The sequence below is a fragment of the Leiobunum rupestre genome, chromosome 8, assembly GCF_980474605.1.
Source record: "Leiobunum rupestre chromosome 8, qqLeiRupe1.1.hap1, whole genome shotgun sequence".
NCBI lineage: Eukaryota > Metazoa > Arthropoda > Arachnida > Opiliones > Sclerosomatidae > Leiobunum > Leiobunum rupestre.
The window spans coordinates 1719667-1738171 of NC_143391.1; the positions used below are offsets into that span (position 1 = coordinate 1719667).

The following is an 18505-nucleotide window of genomic DNA, read 5'->3' on the forward strand; positions in this document are numbered from 1 at the left end:
ACTGAGCCGAGCCGCTCTTCTTCTTGAAAGGGTTTTTCCGGGCGGGCACCTTCTTTCTTTACTTCTTTGTTTGGTAATGCGACTCCGATCCTTTGATTCTTTTCCTACCCTTCTCCCCGCATTCTTTGCCTCTCGTGTGCGCTTCTGGCCAGTCAAAGATCCACCTCACTTTGGAAGATTCGAACCCGGAACTCCCTTACCTTATCGTCGTCTCAAAGCAAAAACAACGTATTGTGAATAAGGTGGTTTTGGCTTTTTAGAGTTATTTTAATTTAACGAGCAATTCTCGTAAAACACATTTATCGCATCTGTTCTCGAAAATAGACATTTTTGATGAAGCACGTATCTCCAATATTTATAATATTATTTTCAAATATTCCTGGTAGTAGTTACTTGGATTTTGCTTAAAGGAGTCGTTATACAACTACCGAGTTAACTCCTGCATTGATTTTATATTATACAGGAAGCTCTACTTACAAATATATGTTATATTTAAAAATTCGATCACTCAGGAAAAGTCATATTTCAATTTTACGCCTTCTTTAGAATTCCCTTTGTGCCAAACTTTTTCAATTCCAATGTTATTTTAAAATTTAATTTCAATGATAGATTTTAAATCTAAATCTGAATTTATAAAATTTATTTAATTTGGGTAAGTATTCACGGCTTCTCAACAATTTTTAAATTACATTTTTGTCTTATCACCTTTTGAAGTGTCAATGTAAAATTGTTAATTTATTTCCCATTATTTAATAAAACTGAATAGTTGATTTCATAAAATAAAAAGTGATCTTGCCCTACTTGTTAAAATGTTGCTCTTACGTCACAAGACACAGCACGCGTTAAAAAACCTATATTCCTCGCGAGTGTAGCGTGCTCTCGCAGATTTGTAAAAATTAGATACTAAAACCTAGGAGCATAAAACACAACACCCCACACAAGGAGAACGCAACCCGTCAAAAGTCGTGGATTTTCTTGTGTACGTTTTACATTGGCTAGACGCTTTAGCGCCTGCTGCCGTCGGAAGGGGAAAATTCGGAAATTTTCTCCCCCCCCCCACCCGTAAAACGTTCATCGTAAAGGCTCGTGACGCTCGTCCAATGAAATTCGTACACAACCCTTCGTTAGCGTGTTTAAAGGCTAGCTGCGCTCTCCTTGTGTTTGTTGCTGCTAGCTAAAACGTAAGAGCCTTTTTAACAAGAAGATCACAAAGGACCACTTAAATCTAAATTTAAAAATATCTTTTCATTTATTTTCATTTCATTTGGGTGTGCTGTGATCAGGGTTATATACATTTCTAATTTACATGTTTAAAATATTATTTTAGAGTTTCAGCCCAAGAAACCGTAAAAAAAACAGAAATATCCTTGATTGTAATATTTGAGCGAAACCCATTGTATTTATACGCTCAGCCCAATATATCGGTTTTCTCCATCAGAAAATTCGCGTTTTAAGAGCGACCAGATCGCCGAGAATAGTCGACGGCAGAGTAGCATGAGATGTTCCTATAAGACTATTAAGATGAGCCTGTATAGAGATCGATGGAGATGGAAGAGGGAGGGCATCTGGGCGGGAGAGGAAGTAAATGGCAATAGGTTCCACCTTCCCCGATTTTTAGGGCGAAATTTCGAGTGTTTCCTGGGAGGATTAAAACGACTTCGGTCCTTCCCAAATTTCAAGTCCCCCTTCTCGCTGTCCCCCCTTTTCATTATTAGAAACACGGTCCTAAATCGGTAGACAAGAAAGGCTCGCTTCTTTATTCTTTATTTTCTTGGAAGAAAGAGATGACGCTATAGAACGCTTTTTTCTTCTTTGCGAAATTTGTTTTGGCTCTTAGCTTATATTTGAGAAGGAGAAGGAACTATTCTAAGAAAGGCTTATCGGAAGAGCGAGGCTGCGGCACCCAACCATATATATACGCTTCTTAAAAGCTCTTATTTAAGAGCGTTGTATACTGCCGTGATAAGGATATTGGTTCCGCGAAGGTTAGGGAGAAAAGCGCTTTCTATATCAAATAAAAAAATTGGTGGAGAGGGAAGACCCCACTTCAAACTCACTGCGCCCCGAAAACTGGCCCTTATTACCGCTTCTTAAGGTATAATGGAACTGTGGGTAGACTACGAAAGATATTACCTTTTTCTTCTTCTCTTTACGGCGGAATGGTAGTCACGGAAACTATTAAATTATCTGATGGAGTTAACTTTATATTTAAGTTGTAAATATAAATCATAAAATTTATTTTGATCTTTTTCAAAGGGACACCGTTTTTTTGAGCGAAATAGATTTAAGCTCTACTAGCGCCTGTAGAAGTATCCCACACGCGCTACACCGGTGTTCAGGGAGAAGTAAATTTACGGAGTTCGCTCAGCTAACGCCTTCTATACGCGAACCTTTGTTCCACACATTTTCTTAGAATTAAAAAATATTAGTGAAATCAGAAAAAAGGGTCTTAATAATTAGTAATTGAGTTATTTCTACTGTTTTACGCTTGAAAAATGTACCTTCACCGGCTCGCTCTAATTTTTATAATTTCCTAATTTTCCCTCTCTCCGGCCTCATTAGCTGTAAAATCCTTCCCACTGAAAAACCAAAGCAGCCCCGTATTTCATTGGTTCCCTAAAAGTAACTTCGCGATTGAGGTGTTTTTCCCTCTCCCCTCTCATGCCGCTGAAATTTTGCCAGTGGATCGTTGTAATATAATGATTTTCTCTTGATTTAAATAAACACATTGCTGTATTTCACGTGGTTAATGTTGCGTAGTTATGTAATTCACGTCCATTGAAACCTGCCTCGACAAAGTCGTATATGATTTCTTCTGTCATTAGAAAAATATTATAAACTTATAATAATAAGTAAATATAATTAAATATATGTAAATATAATAATAAGGTAGTAGTTAGTTGTAGGGAGCTGCTGGCTCGCGTGGCTACCTGTTTGAATGCATTTGAAGGCAAGATGACTTGGGCTAAGGTGGTGCCTTAGGCATTAGCCTAGCTGATTATTATTATCATGATTATTACTTATATGATAATTTAAAAAAATGATTTTCAGGTTTCGATCCGTTAATTCCTGGTTTTCCTCGCTACACGATGGTCTTCGACGACAAGAGGAGTATTTACAATCTTAAAATCCGAGACGTTCAACTGGAAGACGAAGGAGAGTTTCAATGTCAGGTAGGAATTCGACCTCAAATCTTTAACACTTTATAATAGGTTTATCTCACGTCAAAAAGCTCGTGATCCTTTGAAAACCGAAAACGATAATTTGTCTGGAGACCTTCGCATTGTCGTTTCAATGTCATTTCCTCCATTTGGGAACTTGGCAGTTGGCATTGTGACTTCGTAGGGGCCGATATTTCTTTGACTCGGCTTAAGACGTAACCCTGCCTCCGTCGCCAATCGCGTGTTTTCCCTTCATTAGCAGACGACGGAATGAATTCGAGAGGGCAGAACTAATAGAGGCAGTTCTGACAGCCATTTAAGCTTCAAATAAAAGAGAGAAAGAGAAAGGCAAAAATAAACGCGAAGTGAGTCGCTTTCTTGAACTTTTAGCGCTATCGATCGGAGGCATTTTCCGTTCTCGAAGACTGCAGTTTATACACTTTGTTTCGAGACGTCCGCGATCCGCTAGGTATACAGTGTACCTCTAGTTTAGAGTTGTAGATGGCGCGATATTACGAGCGCAAACGTCGCTAATGAGCGATACGACCGGTACACGGAAGGTCGTCGCGTGTGCCTAATGACAAATGGTTTATTCTTCGGGAATAAACATTATTAATAGCCGCGATGTTTACTTTAGTTCCATCCATGGCCTATTATTAAACTTCTCGGGCTGGTCGGCTCTTTCGGGGCACCTAGCTCGACGCCTTCTTCTATTAACGATGTTTAAATCTGTTTCCAACAGCGTGGGCCAGAGGGAGCCACACTGTTCCCCGCGCCTTACGTAGACGATTTTGTTCAGATTCATTTAAGGCTGGTTGACGTTCGCGGCGCCCATTTGAACTGATGGTCTGATAACGGGGTTTTCCGTATTGGTTAGCTGGATGCCGCGGGCAAATTAAATATCGCCATAGAGCAAAGTCCACTTTACCATCCCATTTCGCCCACCATCGATGGTAAATATTTAGCATCGTGAATTGTCTACATATTCCAGTTTCTAAATATACCGAAACCTAAGCGCCATTACTTTGGATTCCCTATGGAGAAAGTCTATAGTAAATAGAGCGCGTTAAAAGTATAAGTAGCTCTGAATACCAAAACGTAAAAATTCCATTGATAGAAAATTCTTAAGGTTCTATGGCCATGGATGATGTTCAGTGTCTTAAATAGCAGGATAAGTTTAAGTCATACACTGAAAAAATAATTGTGTTCAAATGGTGTGCAAAAGGTTTATATAAAATACAAAAACCTTACACTCTAAGACAAAATGGTTTCACTTTAAGCACTTAAGGGTTTTTTAGGTTCCAGATTTAGGACAGTAAAAAGAGTATAAAGGGTGGCTATACAACATCGTAAATAGACCACCTGTGTATATTTATATGAAATATTCAAAAGTGAGTGGTGTACTACCCTAACACTCCTAAGCGCGTAAAGTAGCAGATTAAAGGTGGTTAAATAGAAGCCTAAAGGGAGTAAAGTAGCTACTTTAAAAGAGAGTAGTGTAGCAACCTAAAGTGAGTGATCTTGTAAATCAGAAGGAATAGTGAAATACCCAAAACGGCGAACTGAAGCACCCAAAACCCGTGTCAATAAACACCTTTAAAGAAAATTTAATTTACCCCATTTGACGGTGTTTTTTTTGGAGTTAAAAAAGCGTTTATTTTTTAAATTTTCCCGCAGAGCTTTTTACTTATTAAGCAATATGGCTTGATAATTAAGACAAATGAACCACTAGGTTGGTTTAACACTATTTTGTTCCGAACAGGAATTAGGAATTTTCGTATTTAAGTCTAATTTAACATTTCGACCACCAGGCGCCATCTATGTTTACAACATTTCGAAGGCGTTTAAGAAAACGATTTTTCCAAATTTTGGTGAGACGATATGGATTTAGGAGGATACCAATGAGATATCGTACTTGTTTGTTTTTATTTTGGGGAAAGAGCTTATTTTTGAGCACGAGATGGATTACGAGATATGCTAATTAATCGTATCAACCGAGTCATTATCCCTTAGTAGAAATAAATAGAATACAATTCCTTGATTTAATTTTCTTTTTGGTATTTCCTGGGATTACACCATCGGTGGAGATTTCAAAACCAAACAATAAGTGTTTCTTTAAAATAAAACAATAAAAATTAGAAGTTTTAAATGTTTTTATCTGCGTCACGAGAGCGAGTTATTTTAGATATTTCAAGCGGGTTTCAGATTCCAAAGGGTCTGACTGCAGCGCGTGCTCTCTACCTTCAAGAGCTACGGCTAAGTGACCTCCCGTATTTCATAGAAACACCTATTATAGAGTTAACCAAAATTCGCCTCCTTATGAAACTTTCACCTTCCGAAAACACATCTTAATAAATGCGTCAACAAATTGCACTACCAAATATCAGAAAACGCCATTTTTGCAGTGTTTCAGCTAAACAAGAGGAAACATGCATAATACTTCTTTTCTTTGAATGAAAAGAGGTCTATAACTATTTCTGAAGAAAACACCTAAGCATTTTTCTAAATGGCTATAAAAACATAACACACAATTCTTTATTTTCTGTGCAATTCAATAACTAATATATAGACCGTTTATTAAGAGAATGGACTTGAAGTTTGCGGTAAAATTAAGGACCTATTGCTGAGATGTATAAAAATATCGGTTATAATAATATTTCCCAAATATTTTTACATAAGTTATTAAATTTAACATGACAAGTAGGTTACTCAAAATATTGAGTAATGTGGTTCAAACTTTTTCTCCACGATCAAAGGATAAAATCCGAAATTTATGATGAAAAAAGTCTTTGCTGCCCTATTTATGAAGTCAAGAATATCGGTCGACTCCACTCTTTCTTTCCCCTACTTTAGTTATAAGTCGTGGTGTTATATATAGCGAATATAAGCCTTGGAAAGTCTATTAAACTTTATTTTTTCTTCGCCGTATTATTCGTAATATCAAAACTGGTTAACCCTATTCCGAATTCCTTCTACGCTTCACTAAAATATATATTTACATTTTTATATAAAATGTATGTTTATTTGTATATATATATATATATATATATATATATATATATATATATATATATATATATATATATATATATATATATATATATATATATATATATACATATATATATATATATCAGGGATTGAACCATTCTGTGTCATATATATGAAACAGAATGGCCCAATACCCGAGATCGGGAAAAATGGGTTTGTGTAGTAGGAAGAAAGTAAGTGTCTTTCCACTTCCGCCACCTAGAAGCCAATACTCCGTGTAAGGAAATATGTAAATTCACTTTTTTTATTCTCTTCCGACTGTTGAAATAATAAGGGAAAAACATTGGTCGAAAATCGAATTCCGGGCTAAAGGGGGATAGCTTATATAGGTATAAAAGAGATTTAGAGGGGTCAAAAAATGGTCACCCTCCCGATCGCGTCGAATCTAAGATCAATCGGAAGAAATTCGGGGAGAAAAAAAAGCCCAGTTTGACCTTAAAAGAAACGCGCGTCCTAACCCATTTTCCACTTGTCCAATCGATTCACTCTAAAAAAAAATCACTCTTTCCATCCTTCGAACCTTTTTCCTCGTGTTTTTTATTTAAAGCTCGAATAACTCCCGGATTATGATAGCGGGAAAGGGAAAGCTATATTCCTTCCTAGCGAGCTTATATATATATTTTTAGCTCCTTTTATCCCTTTTCATCTATCCGACACTCTTCAAGCGAGGGACACTCTTGGGAGGCATTGGAAACCCCAGTTTCTGCTCCGCCCGCTTTGGACAGAAATAAAAAGAATTTCTAACGGAGAATTTCGAAACTTTTCAAATGGTGTCCAATTTAACGGGTGGCGCAATTTGGGTAAGCTCAAATAGAGCTGCTTTCTTGTCGAAAGGTGTATCGACTATCAATTAACCTTACGATGATTTGGGATTATTTAGAGCTGATTAAAGATCGGTTTTCTCCATTTGTCAGTTAAATATTTATATTTGGAAAATATTTGGAATTTATATCCCAAACAATTGTGAAAACTGCTATAAATCCACAGAAAATCAGCGAAAGAAATTGGGATTAATAACTGAAATAAACAAAATTGCGTTAAATCAATGGAAAAAAAACGAAATTGTTATTTATAAATTTAAAAATTGATTAAAGAAAATAAAATATGGTAAAATATTAATTTTTTTTTTAAATCACTATGAAATCCAGAAACACCTTGAAAATAAATGGAAATCATAGAAAAATGTGTGATAAGTTCATTAAAATTATAGAATCATTGCGATAAATCAATTCAAAACTCAAAAGCATAGTGAAAATAATTAAAATAATTTAGTGCGTAAAAGCAGTGGAGCAACAATGCAACGCTTCTTCAGCCTGGAAGCGTACCGCAGAAATCCAGTGTTCGACTACAAAAACTCGAAATGGTCTTCTTCCCTCTGTTATTTTTTCGTTTTCGTTTTCTTTTGTTTCACTTCCTACAAAAACAAATAGTCGAGAAAATGCGAGTTTTGCACTACAGAAAAGTTCATTGTCGTAATGAAAAAAATATCCCAAGGCGCGTGTCCTAAGCGACGCTTCGCTTTATAAGTTCTACGCGATTCGGTAACGTACATAAACACGCAGTTCCGAGTTGAGAAGTTTGAATAGAGAACCGTTCAGAAGTTTCAAAATAGCGTAACAGTCTGTTTTTTTCGAGGATGCAACTTTCATCGCGAAGGATCATTTTCGTTGGGCATTTCTTTTTTCATTTATCTCGGCTGTCTATAGTCGCTTGAACCGGGGCTTTGGACCCCGTCCGGGTCCCTCTTCACGGCAGCCCGCAATTTTTATTTGATTCTTTTCTTCCGATCTTTCTCTACGGGACTAATGGTTCTGAGAATTTGTCGCGGCGTTCCAGCTGGCTGCTTTGAAAGAGAAAGGACGATCCTATATCCTCTCTCTCTCTCTCTCTCTCTCTCTCTCTCTCTCTCTCTCTCTCTCTCTCTCTCTCTCTCTCCATCCAGTGCCAGACCGAGGCCTAATTCGGATCGATTTGGTCGGGCGCCCGATGCGGAAATTATTAAGGGAAAAGAAACGGGAGAAGCAACGCCCGCTGTAATGGTCATTCTCTTGAAAATTGCCCAGGATGACCCAAATAGTATTTTTATTTTCATTCCTCCAACTTTCTTTTTCCACCATAACTACCCTTTTTTCGTATTCTGAATCTGCGTAACGCTAAAGTCCAAGCTAATGTTGTTGTGGTTGAAATGCTTTGCAATTTTCAAAAGTCGCGTCAGGAGATTTTGTATTTATTTACATTTATTTTATAAGAACGGGAGTTTGAAAAGTATCTCTCCATCTAGGCTGTTAAAATGAAATGGTCCTTCTTATAGACGCTTAATGAAATTAATCGTTTGAAAATAAAAACCGTCAAAAGGAGGGGTTTTTAAATTAAAAACTCGTGAATCTCGAATTATTTAATTTGATCATAAAATAAAATCATCACGAGGGCTTAGCAATATTCATCTTCATTTGCACCAATTTATTCAATGAAGCGTTGAAGTTTTTCAAATAAATTTGTTTTAAGATCTATTAACTAAACATTTCGTTTATATTATTCTCCACCCTTGGATTAATTAACGCATACTGGCATACGGATATTCCGGTATCGTTGAATTCCTTTTGCTGGGGAAAATCTTGTGCTTATGGCGCTCTATCGGGAAAGATAGGCGTGACAACGTGTGCGCATGCGCGAAAAACGGGGCACACTTTTTTCTACGTAAATTACGCTACCCGTTAATTGGTTTACTTTCAAATTGGACACTTAAGCTAATTCGAAGAATAAACGCCAGGTGTCCCTACTTTCTGAATACATTTGTGCCCCGTTTTTTGCGCTTGCGCAGATATAGCTTTGCCTTTTCTCACCGCTAGAGCGCCATTAGCATAACTTTCCAGGTTTTTCCTAAACCGGAATATCCCTTTGTGTTAATTAATCCAATATCCCTCTATTCGGCTTTCCGTTGCTACGCAACACGTTTTTTGAAAATTTTAATGTTTAGGCTTAGTTTCTATTTTCGGTGTAATAGTCGCGAGTCAGATTTCCCACGCGGTACTAATGAGATCCAAATAGGACAAAACCGATCTTTCGTTGGAATTTCTGCCTATTTAATTAAGTTTTATTTAGTTTTTTACTCGAAGATCTATTTGGTCCGAGATTTGCGTCTTAATGTGTACTCGAAGACCTATTGGTACGAGTTATTTGTAAGTTTTTTAATTTCTTAAAATTTGTTTAGCCATTAGCTTTTTGTCCCTTTTCGTTATGGACTAGTCTAGTAAAAGAGATACCTATTGATGAAGAAGTAATAGAAATTCAAAATATGTCACTCTTCGTCCGGCACTATTTTTTGTTCCCAAACGTGTTTTGAAAAATGAACGTGAGCTTGCGTAGGAACGAGTTTCGAGCGATTTCATAGTTTGTATACCTACGTCATCAATGATGCAGTGACAAGTATAGATATATGAAATATAAGCAAGAATGAACTGTTCAATGCCTCCATTTTTCAGGTTTAAATTTTCAATCGTCTATTTACGGATTTTAAATGATTAAGAATTTAGTTTCACGTTAAACATGGTTACCTGCTTTGTTAAAAATTGTTTGAGTAGGCCTAGTTTAATTTGAAAGGGATACTGAATATTGTCATTTAATTCGATACCGAAGGTTTTTATAAAAAAGATCACCACAAAGGCCTTATTTGATAATAATCAGCTAGGCTAATACCCAAAGCACCAACTTAGGCCCAAGTCAGCTTGCTACTTATATAGAGTAGTATCACCTCGTAGCTTTGGCCATGGCCACCATTTTAGGCGCGTTATTTTCTCTATAGGAAAAAGCATGGGTGACGTTGCGTGATGTAGCACTGACACTAAACTATTGCCTTTAAACAGGTGGCCGGGATACAACGCGTAAGAAGGTGGTGGCCAGCCCATAATGCCACGCGAGCCAACAGCTCCCTACACTAACTATTACCGTTTACCCCTACAAGGTTTTGACAAACTTATTTTCGTAGATATTACTGTCTTCATTTTTTTTATTAAATAACCCGGGTTGAAAATCTCTTAGAGCCCATAACTTTATTAATTTGAAATTTTAAAGCATAAATATAATTCGATGAGATTACCAACAAAATTATTACCAATTTAGTAGCTCCCCTCCCGGTTTCCATGGAGACCATAGGCCCCTCCCTAAGGTGCAAACTATGTATAACGTTACCATGATCGGTAGATTAATACTTCTCTTGTAAAAGATATACATAACCTTTTTTAATTTAAGAATTTCATTCCTTTTAATGTTTAAAAATATTTAGAATTGTTGATCCTTATACAGAAATCTTTTTCATTTTTAGGTTGGACCTGCGCCCGGTAACATTCCTATTAGAACGAAAGCTCAAGTTACAGTTTTAGGTAAGATTGATTTTTCTCTAATAAGTAGAACAAATATTACTTTAAACGGTCAGTCTAATACCTGAATAAAATCAGTTGGTCAGATTTGGGTAATATCTTATATTCGCCTCACCCAGCAATCTGATTTCAAACTTTATCTTATACATTATCCCGAGTAACCGATCTGAACTGATCTAACTTATACACGAACTATTTTTAATCTTACGCAAGCAAATTAATAATAAAACATGATTAAAATGTTAAGTTTGAAAAGGAATTTAATCGCGAGATGCACAAAGTAGATAACTGTAAGCATAAGTCTATAATATTGTTTCATAAGTTTGTCACTTTTTGGAATCTTATACTGAGAGTTAGTAACGGAGTGACGTCATCACAAGAAGAAAATCTTCCCCTAGTGAGGCGCTGTCAAAGGCTGCGTGTGAGGCATTAGCAAGCCGTGCCGAAGCCCGTAATGCAGTCTGTCTTGTTAATAGCTCTTAGTAAAACATTTGCATGAGAAGAATAGGAAGCGTCACACTTATGGTACAATTTTATATACTTATGCATCCACTGTCCGGTGGTTTACATCGAATTCAGATTAGTTTCGTCCTAAATGTTTTGGTTTGCATTCGAGCGTAAATGCAGATAATCTGAAATCTGATCTATCCAAAACGCACTCGAGCGAATAACTTTAACAGGATATGTAAACGTCTCTGCGAAAGATAAATTATTTACTTCTGATATAATAGCACATTCAGGCTCCAAATCGTATTGGGTGATTTCAAATAATATTTGCGATAAGCCATAATCTCCCATGTGTACGTACATTTCGTAAATTATTACTTTCTAAAGAATCCCAATTTATATTTTACTGCATTTCTTTAATTTAAAGCAAATTGTTATTTCAACAACGTTCTTTGTAAAAAAATACCTAGAGTGTGTTAAATTTTGTTCGTCTTTCCTAGTGCCTCCAAGAGAAACTGAAATCCGGCATTTGGGAGAGGGGCGAGTGGTCGAAGTGAAAGAGGCCGAAAGAGTGGCATTGACCTGCAGCGCCCACGACAGCAAACCAGCGGCCCATCTTAAGTGGTTTCGCAACGGAGCCGAACTAGATAGCAGTGAGTTCTACGCTTTGTTTTACTTATGCCAGAACGCGATAATGTATTTATATATACTTGGGGATAATGAATAAATTGATATTATCCGTGATGGGAACAATGATCTAGTTTTCCCCTATCAACCGCTTTCCTGTTACTTCTCTATTTATTTTTACCTATGTAGAAGGAAGATGTTGAGACTATTCGTGGGCACCATGGAATAGATTTACGCCGACACGAGATGGGGTAGGAGAATGGGGAAGATCATACTGTCAGAACCTGAGGTGTAGGAAATGGGAAAAGTATGTTGTCAGAACCTGAGGAGTAGGAAAGGGACGAGTATACTGTCAGATTCCAAGGAGGAGGAAGGGAAGGAACATACTGTCAGATTCTGAGAAGGAAGAAGGGAAGGAGCATACTGTCAGAAACGGAGGAAGAGGAAAAGATGACCATACTGTCAGAACCTGAGGAAGAGGAAGGAGATGACCATACTGTCAGAACCTGAGGAAGAGGAAGGAGATGACCATACTATCAGAACCTGAGGAAGAGGAAGGAGATGACCATACTGTCTCACACTGAGGAGTAGGAAGGGGAGGAGCATTCTGCCAGCTGTGCATAACTTGGCACCACCAGCTCAAGTGATGCTTGGGGGCCAGCCGTAAAGGGTCCCACATGGGGAAGGAAGGGGGCTTTTACTTCATTTTGACTTGATGCCCAGAAATTGTAGTTTCGGCCCTAACTTTCAGTCGTTGAGGATGAGGCGGAAGAAGGGAACTAGCATGCTGTCATACCCTAAGGAGGAAGGGGAGGGTAGGAGCATACTGTCTGACCGTGAGGGGGACAAGGAAGGGAATGTGCATGCTGTCAGACCCTGAGGAGGCGGAAGGAGGGAAGGGACATACTCTCACAACCCGAGGGGAATTGGGAGATACGCTAAAAATAGTCTGAGAATGGTCAATATAAATAAATATAAATAAATACTTTCTTCAAAACAGCTTAAAGACACCAAACATGTTGCAATTTATTTCCGATGTTAGTTCCTAATATTGGACTAAGCGCACAGACTGTTCCGCCATCTAGTGTCGGATAATAAAATTACTCCGTATTATATTTCCATTTATAGGTTTTTTCACATTTTAAATACCATCAACGTTTGAGAAACTGCCGTAAATAGAGCCACCATAAATAGTGAAATGGTTCATTTTCTCTGGTGGTACTTACGCAAGATAAAAATAAATATCTTAGAGTTTCTTTTTACGTAATCTGTTTATTTTCCTAAAAGATTTACCCTTCATTGTATTTGAGGGAATCAGTGATTTGTATCGAAGCATTTTTTAGTGGCGTACTGTTCGGGCTTACATCATTTCCTATACTGCATTTACAACAAATATGAAATCGTTCTTTCGCCAATGGTTCCGCAGACATATTGGAATAATAACGTTAACTTTTTTTTCTATTTTTCATTTTCGCTTTTCCCCGGAGCGGTTTCATTTTCTTTTATTAGAAGTAAATTGAAATGTGCAGCGCTCTTTTTCGTCGGAATTTTTTTTGCCGGCATTGCGTTTTCCATTTCATAAAACTCGATTGAATTTCGGGGAAGAGTTCAAATGAAACGTTATTAAATTTGGTCTATTTCCAAAACTTTCGAAGGTTGAAATAATAAAGTTAAATAAGACGTTCTTCCATCGCTATTGGTCGTTTTTCAATTTAGCCGATCTTTTAGATTTTTCGCTCAGAAACCTTAAAGCTAAAAGGTTTATAATTTAATAGTGTGTGAAATTTTTGTACATTTTTATTATTATTATATTTCGCCTGAAATTCAACCTGAAATAAATAATTCAAAATAATATTTAAAAAAAAATCATCCATATCTATAGTGTCAGTTCTGGATTAAATAAGTTAAAAATAAATATAAAACTACCATTTCAAAGTGTAGAAATGTGTATATTTATTTGGATTTTTTTAACCTTCTGGGTCGGCGAATTTTCTATTTGACATTTCCACTCTCAGAGCATCTGAAGTTTTGACTCGAAAGCAAATCTTCGCTTAGAAAGAATTTTTTCCGGTAGACAACACGAGCGTTTTTTATTACAATTTTCCCGTTCAATAATACTACAGATGTCCTATTCCGTTTGCCTTTTGTGTGTTTCTGTAACAAGACCGCTCAGTAATAATATTACTTTCACATCGAGTGAGAAACATATCAATGAATTGCTTAAAACTAAAATTCTTTGGCGAAGTGAAAATTGTGTTAACCACTATGCAAAGTTGAAACATTTTACAATTTGGAGCACTTTAAATTAGAATACAGGATAAACCCAAGTTATAAATTGAAATTTGGTAGCCGTTTGAGCAATGTAAATATTAGGTTTTCTAAAGCATTATTTAAATATGGAAAACATTATGCGATTTCAACATTGAGTTAACCGATGCTATAACATTCGGAAATTGCGAACTTTGGGTTGAGAAGCGTCAATAACCGCCCGCTTTGATAAAAGATGGTGTCAGTAATGTCAAGTTGATTGACCCGTTGCCGCAAATATGGAAATTCAATTTATCTTTAAACTTAACTGAAAAACCGTTTGGGCGTCCATTACTTTGTAAAAGCAAATCGGTTTGCAACTTTCGTTGGCCAACAAAGTTTTGCCAAAATTAGTGAATTGTATGAATAGTCCATAAAGCAATCCTATTGGAAGCTGTAAATTCAGAACGACCAAAACACATAAGAGCAATAGTCCACTTGAAATATATTTCGACGTGAAACTAAAAACCAATCGTGAATCTCGGTAAATACTAGACTTACTTCAAGATAGTCTTGTATGTTTTCTTTCAAAATGAAGCCAGGCCAGCAGCAAGTTGGTGATATATTAAGGCTTAGATAGGAACAAACACGGGATAAGTTAAGTTATAGATAGCCATAAAGAAGGGGCTCTTTTACGCAAACACAATAAAGAACCGCGCCTGATCTACGATTATTACTTCCTGTTTCGTTATATTGTATTTTGTTTCGCTGTGTAACGGAATCTCGCTTTATTCCTTTCTTCCAGATTTGTACATAACGGAGGTGAAACACTCTGGTAAATATCACCGCACGGCGGTCAGTTCCATCACTCTGTATCCCAAGCTGGACGACAACGGCGCCATCTACGCCTGCGAATCGTCTCACGCCGCTCTGCAGAAACCCATCAAGACCAGCGTTTCCATCAACGTACTTTGTAAGTAAAACCAGATACACCATCCGGTCTTCCAACGGTTGCTGCATGTTCTCTTTTTGCGTCTGCAATTTTCCATATCTGACGCCTTATCAAAAGGCCTCGCGGAATCTAATATTTCGTAGATAAATGTTTTAAGAAATTTTTGATTATTAGAAAGCTATTTTCTAAATGGTTTTTGGAAAGAAATAACAATAGCACTGGATCATTTCCGAGAATACCTTTAGAGAAGAGTAACTTATACCAAGAACGAATAAACGTTAACCGATAATGTGTTATCGTAACTATTGCCTCGGTTTTCATGATTCCAAGAAGATATTCTCAACCTACATAGATACAGAGTTAGTAATCGTACCGGATTGACTCCCCTCCCCTTTAAAAATAGAACGGCTAAAATGTTACATTTACAAAGGCTGTGGGCCTCATTTTTATTTCTGGAATCGCGAGACAAACACGGTGTTTATTTTGTTTATAAGTATTATCAAAAGTAAATATTTATACAAATGCTTCCGTCAAATAAGTTTTAAATATCCATATTGTACCATAAAGGCTATACCATCCTGAACCTCAATACATCTCAAATATGATTCTTTAGATTACCTATAATACTTCATTTCAGCTCAAACAGATTCTATTGAACATAAACATAGTATCTTTTGATCTCGATATAATCCTTTAGAATATCTACAAAGTCACTATGGATCTCGATAGTATTCTTAAGAATATCTACTAAGATACCATTGATGTTGAAATCATTCATTAGAATATCAACAAAGTATCTTTACATCTCGAATCGATTTTTAAGAACATCTAAAATGTCTGTATAGATCTCGAATCGATTTTTAAGAACATCTTAATTGTCTGTATAGATCTCGAATCGATTTTTAAGAACATCTAAAATGTCTGTATAGATCTCGAATCGATTTTTAAGAACATCTAAAATGTTTGTATAGATCTCGAATCGATTTTTAAGAACATCTAAAATGTCTGTATAGATCTCGAATCGATTTTTAAGAACATCTAAAATGTTTGTATAGAACTCGAATCGATTTTTTTCAGAATACTAATAAAGTCTGTATAGATCTTGAGAGTATTTTTTCGAATATAGAAAGGTTCAGCACGGAATGGTTGAGCGAGTTCGGAGGACCCCGTAAAAGGCGTCGTTGTTTCAAAGTATATGAAAAATCCAGTGCCCTTAGATACTTAGGATGATTACCGGGAGGGCTCTATTTATGTCACTTGATTTATAATGGCGGGGTTAACGTTAAGGCCTGTATAAGAAGTAAAGCGAGGGGAAAGTTGAATAAACTAATTGATTACCGGTCGTAGGGGTACCCCACCTTTCCCAAACACCGGGGTTCTTTCCGCTCCACTTAAATCCACCGATCGAGACCTCGGAACCCCCTAAAAATCAATCCGTTATTAACTCTTTAGTTAAGCGCGGGGGTGCGGTGAGGGGGTTGGTTTTAAAGGATAAAAAAATCACTGAAAGTCAGCCAACTATTATAGAAAAATGTTTTAGCGGGAAACCGCGTACCTGCGCTTCGAAGGAGAATACGGAGTTTATTTTTAGTCCCGGATCGCCGGGCTAACTTTTCAATTTCCGACCTCTTTCTTTTTGGTCCAAAGCGCTGGTGAGGGCTGGGAGGGTAACGAGGATACGAAATAGGAAAAGGTTAATGTCGACACCCCCTCGCGCGCCTACGCCTCCCCCCCCCCCCGCTAGAATGTAGATGGCGTTCAATGACGTTACTGATAGCTCCCCGATACTATATTACTAGCCCCGAAAGTTTGATCGCGTAGAAATTTATGAGAGAGATGCGCAGCTTGCCCGCATAGCACCCGTTCGTTGCCGATTTTTTTTAAGCCAGAAGGTTTTCGTCTCTCGGAAAAAATGACGTTTTCGCTTCTCTAGGCAAAAATCCTCGGCCGGCATTTTCAACGCTGCTAAGCCTAGGTATCGAACCGTGGCAAGGCTTAAATCGCTTCTACCCGTCTCGTCCGCAACATTTTTAGGGTGCCGCGAACGTCCGTGGCTCATATTGAATGAAGAAACTCCGGGTGTCTAGCTTCCCTTCGGAGGGAAAACGTGAGACAGAGAAGCGAGTGGCCTTTCACCATCGGATCGCGAAAGATAGCGTATTCTATATTGGTTTTAACAGTCATTATCGGATTTTCCCAGCGCGCCTCCCCTCCCCATCCTAACAGAGTCACCTAGCGGTACCCTCTCTTATTAGCTGACCCCGTGCTTCTAAAGGAAAAAAATCGCTCAAAAGAAAGGAGCCGGCAAAGTTAGTATTTTAAAAGTTGAAACAAATTACTCTCGAGTTTAGTTTTGAAAAAACAGAATCAATTGGATTGATTGGTCGTAAAATTAATATCCTATCGCTTACCCCGTAGCGTCGTTACCTCGAAGGTTTAATGCGCTTCTAAGGACCCTACATTTTTTTAAATAAGCACCCAAAATCGATTATATTTCGTTCATGGATGAAATCGGGTCCCACCGTTTTTTTGGGAAAGTTTAAAGTTTTCGCTTAATTTTTTAAGTTAATCTACGCTATTAAGATTACCCTAATGAACTTTCAAAAGCAGCTTTTCTCATCACAGTAACCAAATACGTTCTTTTATTGAGTTTTGAATAATTAACTTTTCTTCATCCTTAATTTTCTTAGCGTAATGATTAATTTTTGCTGGTGAGCCGCACCGTTGGGGAGGGGGGAAGCCAAGGTGGGTAAAAGATGGGGATATCAGTTTCCTTCCGGGTCCTTTTTTCTTGCCCCTGAACGCCTTCTTGCGGACAGCCACTCGCTTCTCTTCTGTTTGTAACTTTATGGTGCATTTAGCTCCCTCTTTCGGAGTGAAAAGAAAGGAAACACTTAATGGGTCTGTTAGAAATTAAACGCATTTGGGGTGAGAAAGGGAAGCTGTTATCGAAGTATTTGATAGGTCGGCGCGCCCCATTTAGCTGGCCACCAGAAAAAGGCGATTTAAGCGACGAAAATTTGCTGTCCTTTATTGTAACCAACGCTGCCCCAAAATTCCAAACTCATTTCTCCCTTATCCTGCCTAATTTGCGGAACATTAACAATTCCTATCGTTCGCTCCCCTCTCTTGAATTTTGATCAGGCTGACGATCCAGGAATCTATTTTTAACGTACTCGTTAATTTTTAATTATGTTCTTAAATTTAAGTAGGATATTATGGTAGAATAAATCAAAGTTAAAAAAATAAAAGTTGTAAATTCCTTTAAACTAGCCGATCAACAGTTTAAATCGAAACATAGTAATTACCTTATGATAACACTTATAAATTTTGATTTTAATTCCAGTTTTTAAAATTCTTAAAAGCTTCGAAGTATTTAAAAGTTTAAAATTGTAGATTGGGTAGAAATTGTTAAGGCAGTTTGATAATTTTCAATTCTCATTTTATGCACAGTATAACATGCGCTCCAGTATGATACGCTAGATTTTTTCTACAAACTTTACATAGCGTTGTCTATAGCAAAATCTTCTTTGTACGAATCATTTTCTTCTAAACTGTAGAAATTCATAGTCTATATTAGCACAAATGTCAGCTGCAAGAGGTTAGATTCGTTAATTCACCTGTCAAAAATTCGTTATTTTATA

The 18505-nt window shown here is 37.2% G+C and overlaps 1 protein-coding gene across 1 annotated transcript in view; it reads left to right on the forward strand.

Annotated features, from left to right (window-relative positions):
• Window positions 1-18505, forward strand: part of LOC149931646 (nephrin-like) — a 158087-nt gene that overhangs the window by 98059 nt on the left and 41523 nt on the right. The window contains exons 4-7 of the mRNA XM_090156541.1: window positions 3052-3173; window positions 10534-10591; window positions 11536-11688; window positions 14715-14882. Of these exons, the coding sequence (XP_090012667.1) occupies window positions 3052-3173; window positions 10534-10591; window positions 11536-11688; window positions 14715-14882 (501 nt within the window). The remainder of the gene's footprint in view (window positions 1-3051; window positions 3174-10533; window positions 10592-11535; window positions 11689-14714; window positions 14883-18505) is intronic.